The sequence below is a fragment of the Helobdella robusta genome (genome assembly GCF_000326865.2).
Source record: "Helobdella robusta unplaced genomic scaffold HELROscaffold_11, whole genome shotgun sequence".
Taxonomy (NCBI): domain Eukaryota; kingdom Metazoa; phylum Annelida; class Clitellata; order Rhynchobdellida; family Glossiphoniidae; genus Helobdella; species Helobdella robusta.
In genome coordinates, this window is record NW_008703617.1 from 2,697,735 (window position 1) to 2,713,994 (window position 16,260).

Here is a 16,260-nt window from a genome sequence, read left to right on the forward strand (position 1 = left end):
TATATATATATATATATATATATATATTTTTATATTTGCCTGCGTATGATATTTGGTCAAATTTATTTGATAGGAATTGAATACAACCTTTATACGGGCTGATTAATTACTATCCAGTAAAATAACTACTGTTAACATGACGTCATTTCCCTCCAACGATTTCGCAACGTAACTCACTCTACTATGGTCTTCCTGACTCTATACTCTATCCCTTAAGTAAAGCTTTTAACTCTGCGGCTCGTCTAGTTGCTCGTGCCTCTTTCTTTTCTCATATATCTCCATATCTTGTTTTCTTGCACTGGCTACCTATAAAATATAGAATAATTTTTAAAATTTGCACGTTTATGTACAAGTCTCAAACTAAATTATTTCCTAAGTATTTATCAGATATACCTATTAATTGAACCTAAACGCCCCGGTTTACGATCGTCTTGTTCTCGCTTTTTCCTAACTCGTGTTAAACACTCTTTTGCCGAATCTGCTTTTGGATTTTCTGGTCCTTTTCTCTGGAACCCTCTACCTACTTCTCTGACTACTTCTCCATCACTTGCGAAGTTCAGAGCGGATCTCAAGACCCATCTGTTTTCAAAATTCATTGAGGAGCGCTGTTGAACATCGCTGAAATAGCGCTTTATAAGTTAATTGATTGATTGATTGATACCCATCCTATTTTATAAATTTTATTTGATATTTTTTAATTAGCCAGGTCACAATCATCATCATCATCGATATCGTAATGAAATCAAATTGAGAATTTTTTAAATTTTTGAAAAAAGTATTTTTATTCATTTTATGATACCACTTTGTTCAATAAGATACTGTTCGATACATATAACTAGAATAAACTACATACGAAGTGTTTACACGTGGAATTCAATTTAGAATTAAATTAACTTTTAACTTTAGCAATATTGCGCAATCGAAGAGAAATGTGGGTAAATACACAAAAGATATTTTTATAAACCAATTAAATTTACTGGAATTTACGTAACAATTATAAATAGATTAATATTTAAACTTACGAAAAATATATCCATACAAATCTTTCTATATTTTAGTATTTCATGAGTTTTACTTAATTTTTTTAATGAGATTAATTTTAAAATGTTATTTGATTTGAGATTTAAAAAGTAAAACTTCATTTATAGTTACAGATTAATTTTGAAACAAATTGATGCGGATGAATATGTAAATAAATATTACCATAACAATTGTTCAGCCCAAATATATTAGTTTGGTCATCTGAATTTCAGTCATTTTTCTAAATTGAAAAGTTTGTCTTGTTGGTTGATTGATGAAATTCAATCGGCTGACTCCGTACAGACCGGCATCCAATCGTCAAAAAAGCGAAACAAATTCGCTTTGTCTATAACCTGCGGTGTTATTTAAATTCTATGTTAAATTCTTCAAATAATAATCTTAGTTTGTATTACGATGTATCTAGCACATACTACGGGTTATTAGGTGATCCGCCGGGTTCAGGTTTTAGTACGAACGACAATCAAGCAACTCTTTTCACTGAAAAATGTATCGACCAAACAACGCATACGGTGTCGTCATCAATGATAAACGATCTACTGGATTTCTTTCCCGCACCCTCTCCCCACATCGGGAGAGGACTGGGGCGCATTGCAGTGGCAGATTCTACGACGGCGGTGGATAGCTTGGACTGCCCTAAGTTTGACAACTCCAATGCTGATTTTGATGACATTCTCAGCAACATAACTGGAGATTTGTTTGATGGAACTTATTACTGTAGTGAGCAAACAGAGCTTTGTGAACCATCTAAATCTAAAGAAGAGACATTACTGATGGAAGGTGAAGATTGTTCTATTAATTTCAATGTGGAGGACATCTTGATGGAGTCAATGAAAGCCTGGTCTGACAAAGATTGTGATAAACAAGTTTCTGATTTACTTGATGCTGGAATGGAGGAAAGTGTCAACAACATTTCATTACTTCCCTGGCATCTGTGTGAACAGGTGATGTTTTGTTTCTGCACATTTTCACCACCATCTGTTATTTTGACTATAAATCTGAACAAATAATTTTAAATCCATTAACCTAGACTCTTCCTGATGCTGTAATAAAAGAAAATGAAAATATTAAAGAGGGGAATGATGTTCGCCATGCACAAAAGAAGGAAAAATCAAACTCAAGGAAGATGACGAGAAAATCCTCAACAGCTGGTATGAGTGTCAGCAGCAGCAGTGCCAGCATCTCATCTCTGGACAAAAACAATCCAAACTATATTGAGAAGCGAGAAAGAAACAACGAGTCAGTGAGGAAAAGTAGGGACAAGGCTCGTCAAAAGCAGATGGAAACAATGGAGAAAGTGAAGGTTTTGACAGAAGAAAATAGCAGGCTGAATAATAAAGTCAATGACTTGCTGAAGGAGTTGGAAATATTGAAGAGCCTATTTGCTAACATTGCAAATAAATGACAACTGTACTACAATACATTTTATTAGTTTGTAGCTAAACTACACTTATAGTTATTTAGCTTCGGCATATTAACTGACTATGTGATTTTTTTTCTATTATGCAGGATGATTTTTGTAAAAGCAGTTTACACATTTTAAATTATTTATTAGTAAAAACATTATTAGTATTTTAAAGAATAAGTGTGCTTCTCTATACATGTATATATTTTAACTTAGTTTACTGATTAATGGTTTTATGTTATGAAACATTCACCAGTTGAAATTTAGTGAACAATAAAATTTTTTCTACTGTACTACAATCCATTCAACAACAATCCTTAATGGGTATGCAGAATTAGATATAGTTGAAACAGCCAGAACAAATTATAAATAATTAAAATCTTAAAACATGTTAGTATCTTCTTTGGAGTCTGTTGATTGTGCCCCACACGTTGGAGATGATGCTATCGACCAGATCCTTCCTTTCCAAGTTTGTAGCCTCAGCTAGATCGCCATGGAACAAGTCAAACTCATCAACCCTTACGGACGGAAATGAGGATGACGTTAAATCATTAACAGGTAAAAGTTTAATTGCAGCCGAAAGGGGCAGGACACTTATTGTTCCAGTTTGTTGGTCTATGCTTAAGATGCCAATGTCACTCAGCCATTTGATGCTTTCAGAACTGTTGAATTTGATGTCTGTTCTACCTGTGGCAGACTCCAGCCACTTGCTGATGCTCTGGTCTATTTTTTCTTTTGTCACTCCAGAACCTTGGGAGTGGTTTGTTAAACTGAGTTAATGTTATTCAATTTTGTTTTGACTTTGTGATAAGGCTGTAAATATAATGCACGAGTTAATATTTCAAAGAGGTTAAAACCTTTGTTAGTAAGACTTTCGAGTTTATCACTACTGTCTTTAAAAGTGTTAACATCTTGGGCACTGGTAGATAGAAAGTGGTAGGACAACAAAACACCTTTCAACAATTCTTCATGACATTTGTCCATGACTACTGGAAGAATGTTTTGATTGCCTATGACGAAATGATCATACACTACGTCAAGGACGTCCGTTAGATATCTTTTCTGACGCTGTTTATACAAAGTCCAAAATGTGACTCCTGCGATTCCAAAGAATGCTGAAAACGAGATGGGTAGATAACCAAGGTGCATGTTCTCACCAAACATCCACATCACAGCATATCTAGAGAACAAGAAGAAGGCCGACAGGGATGCACTGTAGAGGATCAAGTTACGGTACGTTGGGTGCATCCTCAACCCACCTGCGTTAATGGTTCAAAAAAATTTCTCACTGATCTGCTATTTAAAAGCTTTAATTTTCAAAAATGTAAATGTTTTTTTGAACCTAGATTTTTCTTCCTACAATTCTTCAAATTAAAATTCTAGAATTTAAAAACTTATTACAATGTGCAAATAGAAGTAAGAAGAAATATTAGGATTAGAATAAAAAGTAGAAAAATGGGATTGATTTAAAAATAAAAATTGTTACAAGAAATATGAGATTCTGAAAAGTAGGTAGAAATTATGAAAAAAAATGAAAGCAATACAAGTGAGCCAGCCATTGAATTGTTAAATAATTAAAATATATTATAAATAACACACTTTAAATCATAGAATGCAGTTTAGATTCATCTTAATTTCATTTTAATAAAAAAAAAATATAATTTTAAATAATTTATTTTATAACCTAGAGGTAAAATAGTTGAAAAAGAAGAATATTGTTACCAGAAGGTGGCAGAAGAAGATGAAGTGTGTTGGCTGGGATATCCTTGTAGAGTTTCAGTGACAACTTCTTCTCATTCTTAAGCCTTGATGCCACTATGACTCTTTTGTACAACTTTCTAGACGTTTGTTCTCCCAGAAACAGATTTAAATACGATGGAGACGATGATGAAGAGGATGACGGCGCGTAGACAATATCTCCGAGAACCCAGAAGCGTAGTATTTCAAATTTGTCCGTCTTCACGTCTGCCTGTGATATTTGATATTCAAATTTAAATGTCATTTTTGAACATTGATTTGAATGGGTTAAGGATTTGTTTAAATTGAATTTAATTAAATTGAAAACTTAATAAAAAAATGATTACAATAAATAATTAAAATAAATAAACAGCTGAAACTAACAATTACACCCTTCCCAACTGGTTTCTCAGCCAGCATTTCTAGCAAGTCTCCTTTATCAATCTCAGTGAACCCTGCTTTGTCCAAATGATAACTAAACTTCTGTAAGAACCAGAACTCTCTGTCAAGTAATTCTTTGCTAGTAAATGCTCGACTGGCCAGTGTTGTGTTGTCAGGATTCAGAGGATCATATAGCAGCTAAGTAGACAAGTAGACAATAATTTACATAATTCATTAATTTACCATTACTTATAACATTTATTAATATCTAGTTTATAACTTCAATGAAAGTTGTCAGATAATTTTACATATGAGCGTGAGGATGGCAATAATTTTTTAAAACAAAAACTAAAACCAACATTCCAATGTTGGCATACATTTTAGTAGTTATTTAAATGTTTAAAAATCAAAATCAATAAAATTTAAGGTGTGATCAGTGACAAACGATTAACAAACCTTCATTTCAGGAAGATGACTGTAGTTAGTGTTGCTTATGATGTGGTTGACCCCAAATGCAAATTTCTCAAATAATCCCAATTCTGTGACATCTGATTTTTCTATATCTTGAACTAGTTTTTTGAACAAAGTTTTAGATGACAAAGGGACAAACCTGTGAAAACCATGTTCAAAACTTTGAATAAATAAAAATAAATTTTTATTAAAAATCTAGTAAAATCAAAATTTTAAATTTCCTTGAAAATGATAAAATCTCACCTGAAATTTATTTTATAATTTGAAAATCAACATATATATATATCTATATATATATATATATATATATATATATATATATATATATATATATATATATAAACTGAATGAATATTTTTGTAAAAATGAATAATAGAATAACATAAACTCATTAATTAGATTAATTAACTGTAACACGTTTAATAAAAAATAAGACATATTTTAATTAAATTTAAAATAAGAAAAAGAAAAGATACCTACCTGGTTATTGATGAGAATTTGGAACCGGTGGCAGATAGAAATCTTCTGCAGTTGGTAGGAAATGAAACAACATAATTATTTGCAGAATGTTTCTCACAGCTTATAGTTAAAGTCAATGCTGGACATGATGAATAATAATATGCAGCCCCGTTGTGGAAACATTTTTTGAACCCCTCCTGAAGAAAAATAATTAAATAAATTTATTTAAATATACTTAAATCATAATTCATAAAAAATTATTTATAAATATAAAATGAAAAATTGAGTAAAATAAATTAATTAAAAAATTTAAAATAGTCATATATAATTCACTTCACTGTAGAGACGCAATCGGCAGACTGGCCGAGATAGGGCACCTAACTTTGTAAAAGCAGACGCCATGTCTAACAACTGCTGTTTACTTTTAAATTTGTAACTGGAGATGTACATGAACAATCTAGTTATTAATGTTTTCTAACTTGTAGTTCCTTTGATAGTGAGCCCATAACAAGAGTTTTAGTAGATTACAAGTTTGATGTAATGTTAATAGAGAACGTATAATTCTTTTTATCAGTAGCTTAATTTTATTTTACATCAAAATTTAACATTCAGACCCTATGCAAAATGGATGAGGTCCTTTGATTCAAATTTTGGTGAGACTGATTACAAATAAAAACTGACATTGAAAAATACTGCAATACGTGTTTCGTGTGTGTAAAATTTTTTTTAGAACTTGATTCAAACGATGATGCTTTCATAGTATTTTATGGTTTAACCATTCAATGGATATTATATGTAATTAATGTAATGTTAATGAATTTTCCAAACTTTTCCCTGTAAATGTCTTCACAAAACGTGTTTGTCGACAACATTAATAACCCCAGTTACATTACACTACAGGATGGCTTTTAAAATTTCCTTATTGATATTCAACAAAATTATACAACGACCAATGTTTTTGTTCCTCTGGTAACGTCAAAACATAACGAAAAACAGAAACGTAGAACATAAGCTATCGAAATAGGTACTATTGAAAAATTTCTATACAAAGCAACAATTTTTGTACATCTTAAACATTGTATGTACGTTCACTTCAAAGAATATACCAACAAGTGTTGCATTTGTTGTTTGCGTGTTCTCAAATTTGAAGAACAAAATTGTTGAAGATTTGATTAGCGCCTGGAGAGGACACGGAACTGGCTGAATCCCTCTGGAGACAATTCTGAAAAAACTGTTGAATTATATGCAAAAGAAGACGAATGTGACTAAAATTTTCAAAACATTTTTCCAGTTATAATTTGTTGGAAAATGAGTTTAACAAACACGGATTTCAAAAAAAGGTTTTAAATTGAGGGCAAGTAATAAATCAGGTGCAATAAATTAATAGTTCGATGGACTCTCAAAAACTGGAAAACATTCAACGTGACAGAATTGTTGCATAAAATAGTGTCAGCTTTGATTGACAACTTACAATTAAGCGCACCAGCCCACACCCACCCACACCCACACACCCACACACACACCCACACACACACACACACACACTCCATGTTTATATATTTTTATTTATATATTAGACCTTTTTATATTTCGTATGTACGTGCTCTAAATAAAAATGATATTTTTCCATTTTGCTATCTTTCCCATTAACCCTTGCGTGATAAGGTGTGTGAAAAGATATATGTTGCTTATTCCATGTTTTCTTTTATCATTTTGCTGAGTTAATTCAATTTTTTACAAACATTTTTTTAAATGTAATTTTTAGCGTATTTTAGCTAGTATTCATTGGTTTGTGTAATTTAAAAAGGACATGTTTGCAATGGCAGGGCTTGTTAAGCTATTGACACAACAATTTCATGATCAAACGCTCCACAGGATTTGCCCTTCTTCCTTTCGTCCTTCTTACTTTAATACTTCCACACTTTTTTCTTTATCGCAACTACTGCTACAACTACTACTGCAACTACTACTACTACTACTACTACTACAACTAGTACTACTACTATACTACTACTACTATTACTACTACTATAAATGCTACTACAACTACTACTCCCACTATTATTACTACTTACGTAGTAACTTTCCCATTCCTACTGCTACTATTATTATTACTTAATTAGTTATTTATACTACAACCAGTATTAAATAGCATTGAAAATAAAAACTGTTGACAAAACACTGCAAGAAACAACCGCGTTGGGATGATAACAGCACCAACAACTACAGCATAAACACACAACATGACAACAGACGTAACATCGACAACAACACAACAACAACAACAACAACAACAACAACACAGCAACAACAACAGCACACGGCAACTGCGGTAACGTTATTTTATAGTTAAGAACTAGGAAAGACTGCCAAGGCATACCTGTTAAAAAAAGTTAACACTAGCAACGCTAGTCGCACGCCATAGTATAATGCACGATACTTTGCATCTTATATAAATCCTAACTGACCTCTGGCTGGATATCTTTCGACTGCTGGTTATTATTATCTAAAAAGCTATAGATATTTATTATTTATAACAAGAATTTAATATTTATTTAGAATTTAGAATTTAAGCTACTACTGTTTGCGCTGTTGTTGTTGTTGTTGTCGCTACCACCACCACCACTACTACTACTACTGCTGCTACTACAACTATTACTGCTACTACAACTATTACTACTACCAATTTTGATGAAAATAAAAATGAAAAAAGAACAAAAATTGATAAAATACTATATTACCGTAAGCAATCCTATGGAAAAACTTGAATAAAAATTTATTAAAAAATAAACAATAAATAAAATTATTTGCCTATGGCACGCATGTACGCACGCACATGAAATAAACAAAATTTGCTTTGGTATTGTGTGTGTATGATTGTGTGTGTGTATGTATGCGTGTGTGTGTGCTTAGCAAATTATAAACAATATCGCTCCACCCTATTTGACGTTTGGTCTGCTACAACCATCACACGTGACCATAATAAAGATAACTTGTTTCCGGTTCTCGATCGCCAACTTAACGAGCGTTTTTATTTAATGATTGACTGTTCAATGCAGATGTGTATATGGTGTATATAACTTGGATAAGTATTTAGTTGGATATGTGATTCGAACACCTAATATGCCCACATAGATAAAACCAGCAAACAAATAAACAGACAAACAATCAAACAATCAAACAAACAAACAAACAAACAAACAAACAAACAAGCAAGCAAACAAACAAGCAGTACTTTTTCAACTTAGTAACAAAACATTAACCTTACGTATGTCTGCAGATAACAAATCCGACTGACTAACAATAATAATTGGGCTGAGTTGATGAGCAAAGATTTATTTAGTTAGAGATGTGTGATAACAATAGGCAGTGTGCATCTGCTGAAAGCTGCTGGAATGCTTTAGAAACACGAAACTAGTTGCGTTCCTATGGCGTGGCCTAATTTTGTACGAGGTTTTGTGTAAAAAAATGCAAAACACGCGCACACAAATACGCACACACCTACACACACATTCACACACACATACAAAAACACACACACACAAAACACACATACACATTATCAACGAAAAATCATCATCGTCAACACCATCATCAAAAATTAATTTTTATAAAGATCCCATCCACACATATATGCTGGTAATAAAAAATAAATTTTCCACCTGATAACAAACACTTCATATACAAGATGGTTTCTGGGCCTATGATCTATGCTGTGCTACCTTCCAACTCCAACGCTGACTTCAACCTAATCTCGAATGTAATAGTGAAGAATTAATTAGCGAGAAATTTATTACTCGATTATTATTATTTTTGTTATTGTTATTATTATAATTTAACAATAGTCTCATGTACTCTGCAATATCGTCATCGTATGCCATTTATTGTGACAGAAATACTAATTGAATGCATCCTTTAGAACTAATCCTTTCTTGTTGCACGCATTCTTCTTTAGGATGTCGAGCTTCGTAGAATATTTTAATTCTTAATTTTGAAACAATTTTACTTTTATTAAATTTTAATTCATTAACAATTCTTTTTAACGTGTGATTTATGATGAAAATAAAATGATGTTCCCATTATTATTATTATTATCACCACCACGTGTATATATATCTCTATAAAGTATGTTCGTGTCTGAACATTTTGTATATGTTTAGTATTTTTTAAATGTTTTTATTTGTTCAATTGATCGTCTGTCATCTGATTTACGAGTGATCTCTATTTTTATCCATTAGGCCGTTCAATTTGTTCGGAGGAGATTTTTATATTTGGCAGTCCAATCATGTGTGTTTTTATTAATTCATTTATGTTTTGATCGTCTGTCCATGAATTAACTAATTAATTAATTAATTCATTCATTAATTCCTTCATTTGTTCGTTCGTTCGTTCTTTAATTAATTCATTAATTCATTCGTTCGTTCGTTCGTTCGTTTATTCATTTCGTGAGTCATTTTATTTATTCAGCCAACCATTAAGGCAAAACAGACTGGCGTATACCAATTGTATTACGCTCCATAACAATTATATTTTGCATTGTCTGTGTTATCATCACATACACATGCGCAAACTCACACACACCACACACACACACACACACACACACACCACACATATAAAACACACACACCACATATATAAAACACACACACACACACACACTCACAGACACACACATACATGAGTACACAACATAAACATATAAAGTCAAACGCACACTCAAACACACACGCACACAAACACACATAAACAAATGAACACCCGTACACACATACATATACATACACATACACGCATACTTATGTGTTAGTAAATTGTATTAATTCAACTTAATGTTTATTCCAGTAACGATATAGCAAGTTGAAAATTTCGTGTCAGATATCCATGATTACAAATCCTAATTTTAAAAAACAGCAGCATAAAGTTAGATGAAAAAATGTTGTCCTAATGCAGTCTTAATTAAATCTATTGAAGACATCATTTGCAAGTTTTTCATTCGAAGTGCTTATCATGATGAAAATTTATTTAAATTTTAGAAACTACAGTGGAAATAAAAAAATTTAAATTATTGAAATTAATTTTACGCGAATAGCGTATTAAAAATGACCTAATGGCTTTATCTAGAAGGCGTAAGATTATTTAACATCCTGAAAAGTTGAGTCCAGCCGATGCCGTTTGTAGGGAAAGAAATCCAAAACAGCAACAACAATTCTTTTGATGTTATTTGATGAGGAGTTTGCATGTCGGTGAATGCCTTTTTATTTTAAATTATAGTCTACTTACACAGTCTACACTATGGATGCTACAAAATGCACACATCTTCACACACATATTCACACACACATTCACACACAGACAAACAAACATTTACACAGACACACCACACACACACACACGCACACCACACACACATATTCAGATATAACGTACACACACACGCATATACACACGGTACAGACATACAACATACACATGTAGAATATTTTGTAGGCTCTTTATGTATATATGTGTGTCGATTTGAGGGTATATAAGATGGAGGTTTCAATTGCCAACATTAAGTTTTGAGATTTGGAAAACTGTTTATAAATAGTTACTTCTATTTAAATATATCTGGATAAATTGAAAGTTTTTTGATGTTTGAAGCATGTAATTATAATTTTTTTCCCAATTTATTTACGTATAACAAATTACTTTATAAATTAGGATGTAGGGACAAATATGCCACTACTGCTGTTACTCATTCGCCGTTGGTTTGTTGTTGGTTTTTTTACTCACATCACATCTCATCATTATACCTCAACTTCGTCATCTTCATCATTCTCATCATAACGTTTGCTATCAAAATCATCATCTTCATCATCATCAAAATGACGTTTGTTATCAGCTTCGTCATCTTCCTCATCATCATCATCATCATATTCAGTTATATGTCATCGTCATCATGTTCAGTCACGTTTGTCATTGTTAAAACGTCAAATTTTTAAAATTATTGTATTTAAAATGGAAAATAAGCATTGAAATAAATAAATATAAAAAAATATTTTAAATAATTCAATAAATGGATAAAAAATTAATATACGCCATAAATATTTTGCCTTGTTTACATCTAAACTTTCGCTGCAATAGGCATTCCGATGCAAAAAGATCATAACAAATTCTTTTGGGACACGCACCGTTAATTACAAAAACAAATTTGTATACAACTTTTTGTGGGAGCTGCAATCCCCAAAGTCCCCCAACCAACTCCCCTCTCATACACCCACACGACTATCACCAAAAAATATTGAAGATGAAACCATCACAAGGGAGAGACAGTTTGTAGTCTCAACAACATCAGGGGCCTCTTATTGGTTCTGCTGCTGATGCACAAATGATCGATTGCTTATACTTATTTATACTGATGACAGCACTGACCGTGATGGGACGTCGATGATGACGTCAATGTTGAAGTAGGTGATGACGTAGATGCTGATGATGCTGATGATAATTTGCATAACAATCATAATAATAAATTATTATTATGATTGTTATTTACAGATACAAAATCTAAACGATGATCACATGTTAATGGAATTGAACTTAATCGTTAACACACATGCAGCTACAACAAAAAACCTTACATAGACCTACAGTTTTACGGATTGATGGCAAACCACCCAACTAATTTATAACATCCTTTAGACCAAAAATAATGGCCAACAATGCCAACAACAGCAGCAACAACGATGACAACAACAACCATGACAGCAACGACAACATGGCTGACAGCAACAACAACAACCGCATCAACATCGTCGATAATCATATTGAAGATAATCCACACTGTCAACTTAACGAGATGTCACCGAATCGCGAGGAATCTGCAAATGTATCGAGTGGTCAGGTGACTAAAACTCTTCTTATTGGAATAACTGTAAAAATTGACAAAATTCAAAATTTTTATGAATGTTTTTCTGAAATAAATTACTTATGGGTCTATAAGTCTTTATACTTTTTATTAAATTTATTTAATATCTGAAGTCATTAATATATTTTCCATGGTTGAATGTCAACATTTGCATGTTGTTACACTGATTCGGGTTTACATCTTTACGCTTTGGTTGCTCTGTTTTTTATTTTTTATGGTCTATACATTTCATCCTTTTAGAGGTTTAATATAATTAGTTTTTTTGGCTCAGTGTTTTTTTTGTTTGGTTATTAATTTTTTTTACAGTTGCTAATTTTGCATTTACACATGCACGCACCTATTGCTACTATTTAATTGACTAATAAAATGGTTTTTATGTTTTGTTTGTTGAGATTTTTAAGATTCCTTGTTTTGCTTATGGCATTTTTATTTCGTTATGTTTATTTTTTTGAGAGTTTTTTTATTGTTCACGCATCTCAAGACTGCCGCATGCAAATTATGTTTTCTTGCGCATCCATCCAACTCAAGCTCCTGGGACCACGGAAATGTTTCATCCTTGCTAGCCCCATCACATACGTCATCACATACTTCATACAAACATATGTCTGCAAATATAATCTGCCTATCCTTCTATTATCGCCACACCTTTACTTGGCTCCAACTTTTCATATCTTTCTTGTTTTATAAAAACCTTTTTCAAATATTTTCAATCATATTTCAGTATATCTTGCTAAGATTTTTTTTTCTGAAGAATTTTTTAGTGAATGACTATAGAAACGATCGTTTTACCATTATGAACTTATGATATTCTGATTTAAAGAACTAAAAAAAGTTCAACCAATGAGCCAGCGTTGTGGAAATATTTAGAAATTTTGAAATGATTTTCATTAATTATTGCAAGGTAGTGTATGAATTCATTTAGAAGTCAGTGCGTCAGTTCAATTCTCGTCAAGTTAACAAAAACAGCATCAATCTCCTGCGGTTGTGAGTGCGTTGTGAAGTTGATATGCAAATTTGCATTTCAATTCCGCATAAAATAATGGAAATCCATAATTTGTCTTCGTACATTCTTCTTTCCCTTTCCACATAGATCCATCTCAATCACTCAATTTTGCATACGTGTCTGTGCTTTCAAATAAAAAAAACTGAATTCATCGGCTATGCTGCAAGTGTGCAACTTCACATACAACACTTTTGAAATATTTTTGCGGACAAAAAATCGTAAGTTAAATCGTGAAAGGCAGGTTGTTCCAAATATTTTTCCATAAAATATTCACGAATAAAAACTGCAAAGACTGCCAGAACAATCTCAAACCTGCCAAAGAATAAATTTTTACATATTTTACAGAACGTAAAACTTAATTTAAAGTTTTTTTTAGCAAAGAACTTCGAGTGCTAGGTAAAAAACAATAAAACAAAATTCAGCTCAGGCAGAGCGTATTAACTTGAAGAAAGTCGTAGAGCCCTTCAGAGACCAGGCACGATCCGTACATTCCCGCTGAAAATATAATACAGGAAACTTCATGCATACAAATCGCATCGCATCGCATCGCACTCACTCTCTCTTTCTCTCACACACACATACATACACACACACACGCAAACACACACACGCACACAGAACTTTTAACAACACTTTTAACAGTAGATTGGAGCATATCACTTGACTCGTATGCATGTTAATGTTTGCCAACAACGAAACGTTAAACGTGGGTGTGGTCCCACTCCTGAGAAGCTGGTTGCAACTTTAGAATGATAGATGGGCTGTCTGATGAATTGCTCCATCTACATAACTCACTCCCAAAGATTGGGTGTCTCCGAAGGTGAATGTTCTTGCACTTCCACTAGCAAACGTGCATGCATTCGCAATCCACTTTTATTCCAATACATATCTGTAACAAGGTACGAAACATTGAAATTTAGTACACAAAGATTTTAGATGGAAATATCAAAAAAATGTGAATCGTATAAACGTTTGAAGCATGTTTCATGCTTTAACGATAACATGATAACAGTTTGGCTGTTATAGGTAAATCTTAACATACACACAAATACACTCACACACAAAAACACACACACTAAAACACACACACATACGCGCGTACACTCAGATGTGTAATTAATTTCATATACAAAAAATTTTTACGAAAAGGTTAAGACATTTTATTAGCATAAATATAATTTAAAGCACTCGAGCAAAAATTAATCATTCGCTAAAAACATCAAAATAAAACAAACGACTCAAAACGGACAAATTTCATCTAGGTACACAAGAAAGAATGAGAGAAAGAAAGAAAGAAGAAAGAGAGAGAGAGAGAGAGAGAGAGAGAGAGAGAGAGAGAGAGAGAGAGAGAGAGAGTAGAAGGAGTATAGAGAACGGAGCATTAAGTGCTCTTATAGAAAATATATTTTATGTGATAATTTGTTTTCTACGCCAATAAACAACAACACAGTGGCCCCAAGAATAAACAACAACACAGTGGCCCCAAGAATGTTTAAAAACTCTCAACGAAGTATTATAAACTCACATATATTACATGCCACAACAACAACAACAACAATAAACAAAACTATATGATAACAACAGCCCAACAAACACACATACAAACAAACAAACAACACCTAACAACAACAACATAACGTACATTAAGTAGCAACGACAATGCATTTTAGTTCAGTTACAATGCTATAGTTTTTGTTGCGTTGTTATGTATTGCGATATTTTTTCGATACTGCTATTCGATACTCGACTTTTATCCTGTTAAAAACCAGTAAAACATATGGGCATGAAATAAAATTATTTTAATTTTTATGAAAATTGTGTAATGACAGTTTGCGAAAATAACATTATAAAGAAAAATATTTCAAATGAATGAGCCAATTTTTCATTAACAGTTTACAACAAGCTGGAACAAGATGTGTTTAGTGGTGGGTCTAGGAGGGAGGTGCGGGAATACCTGCCCCACACCGGACATTGAATGAAAAATATGAAAGAATTGTGTGAAATTGTTAAAATAAATGTCGGCAACAATTTTAAAAATTTAAAAATTATCCCCAACGACAACTTCTAGATTTGTCACAAACTATTTTTTCAACATTTATGTAATGTCACAACAAAATTTTGTTGTAGTTGTAGTTGTTATAATGTTTTTTACAGTAAGTTTTTGTGTCTTGATGTGTTTCTGTTATTATAATAGCAAACACACATACAAACGCAACTATTATATATATATATATATATATATATATATCATTATGACACGAAACGAACAGCATATAAATACAAAATCATCAACAATAAAGCAAATAAACACAAAAAAACAACAAAAACGAAAAACATACAAATAAAAACAGGCTTCAGACCGTGAAACAATAAAACGTTAATTCATTTTACTTGGTTCTTTTGTGTTAGTCATTATGTCCTCTACATTAATTTTTTATTTATGACTTTGTTGTTACAACAATATTTTTCATGTAAACACATACACACAAAGTCACGCACACACACACGCACACACACACACACACACACACACACACATATATACAATACATAATGCAAAAAACCTGGTTCATCTAAAGCATTCAAGCCTACCTGTATGAATGAACTGCACACCCCCCACACACAAGCACGCACGCACACAGATACACACACGCCAAATTAGGTAAGGTCTTTTTATGCATAGCCACAGATAACATATTTGTGTAGGCGAATCTTGTAATCTTGAAAAATATTTTTACTGTGGCATCTTTAGCATAATTTATTAATAAAATTAGGAAAAGATACAAGAGATAAAAGCAAAAACTAGAGAAAAAAAATTTTTTCATATAACGACACGCTAAACCAAAAATTTTTGCTTTG

The 16,260-nt window shown here is 32.2% G+C and overlaps 3 protein-coding genes across 3 annotated transcripts; 2 read left to right on the top strand and 1 right to left on the bottom strand.

Annotated features, from left to right (window-relative positions):
* Positions 1-1,562: 1,562 nt before the first annotated feature.
* On the top strand, positions 1,563-2,443 carry HELRODRAFT_167361 (hypothetical protein; the record flags this gene model as incomplete). Its single annotated transcript, XM_009012878.1, has 2 exons — positions 1,563-1,982; positions 2,069-2,443. 2 exons carry the CDS (start codon positions 1,563-1,565, stop codon positions 2,441-2,443), a joined length of 795 nt encoding a protein of 264 aa, XP_009011126.1.
* Positions 2,444-2,834: 391 nt separating this feature from the next.
* HELRODRAFT_167362 (hypothetical protein) lies at positions 2,835-7,041 on the bottom strand (the record flags this gene model as incomplete). Its single annotated transcript, XM_009012879.1, has 9 exons — positions 2,835-3,193; positions 3,301-3,702; positions 4,166-4,412; positions 4,565-4,759; positions 5,018-5,171; positions 5,513-5,688; positions 5,825-5,927; position 6,106; positions 6,963-7,041. 9 exons carry the CDS (start codon positions 7,039-7,041, stop codon positions 2,835-2,837), a joined length of 1,716 nt encoding a protein of 571 aa, XP_009011127.1.
* A 5,141-nt stretch (positions 7,042-12,182) lies between these two features.
* HELRODRAFT_167363 (hypothetical protein) lies at positions 12,183-15,376 on the top strand (the record flags this gene model as incomplete). Its single annotated transcript, XM_009012880.1, has 3 exons — positions 12,183-12,369; positions 14,020-14,076; positions 15,294-15,376. 3 exons carry the CDS (start codon positions 12,183-12,185, stop codon positions 15,374-15,376), a joined length of 327 nt encoding a protein of 108 aa, XP_009011128.1.
* Positions 15,377-16,260: the final 884 nt, after the last annotated feature.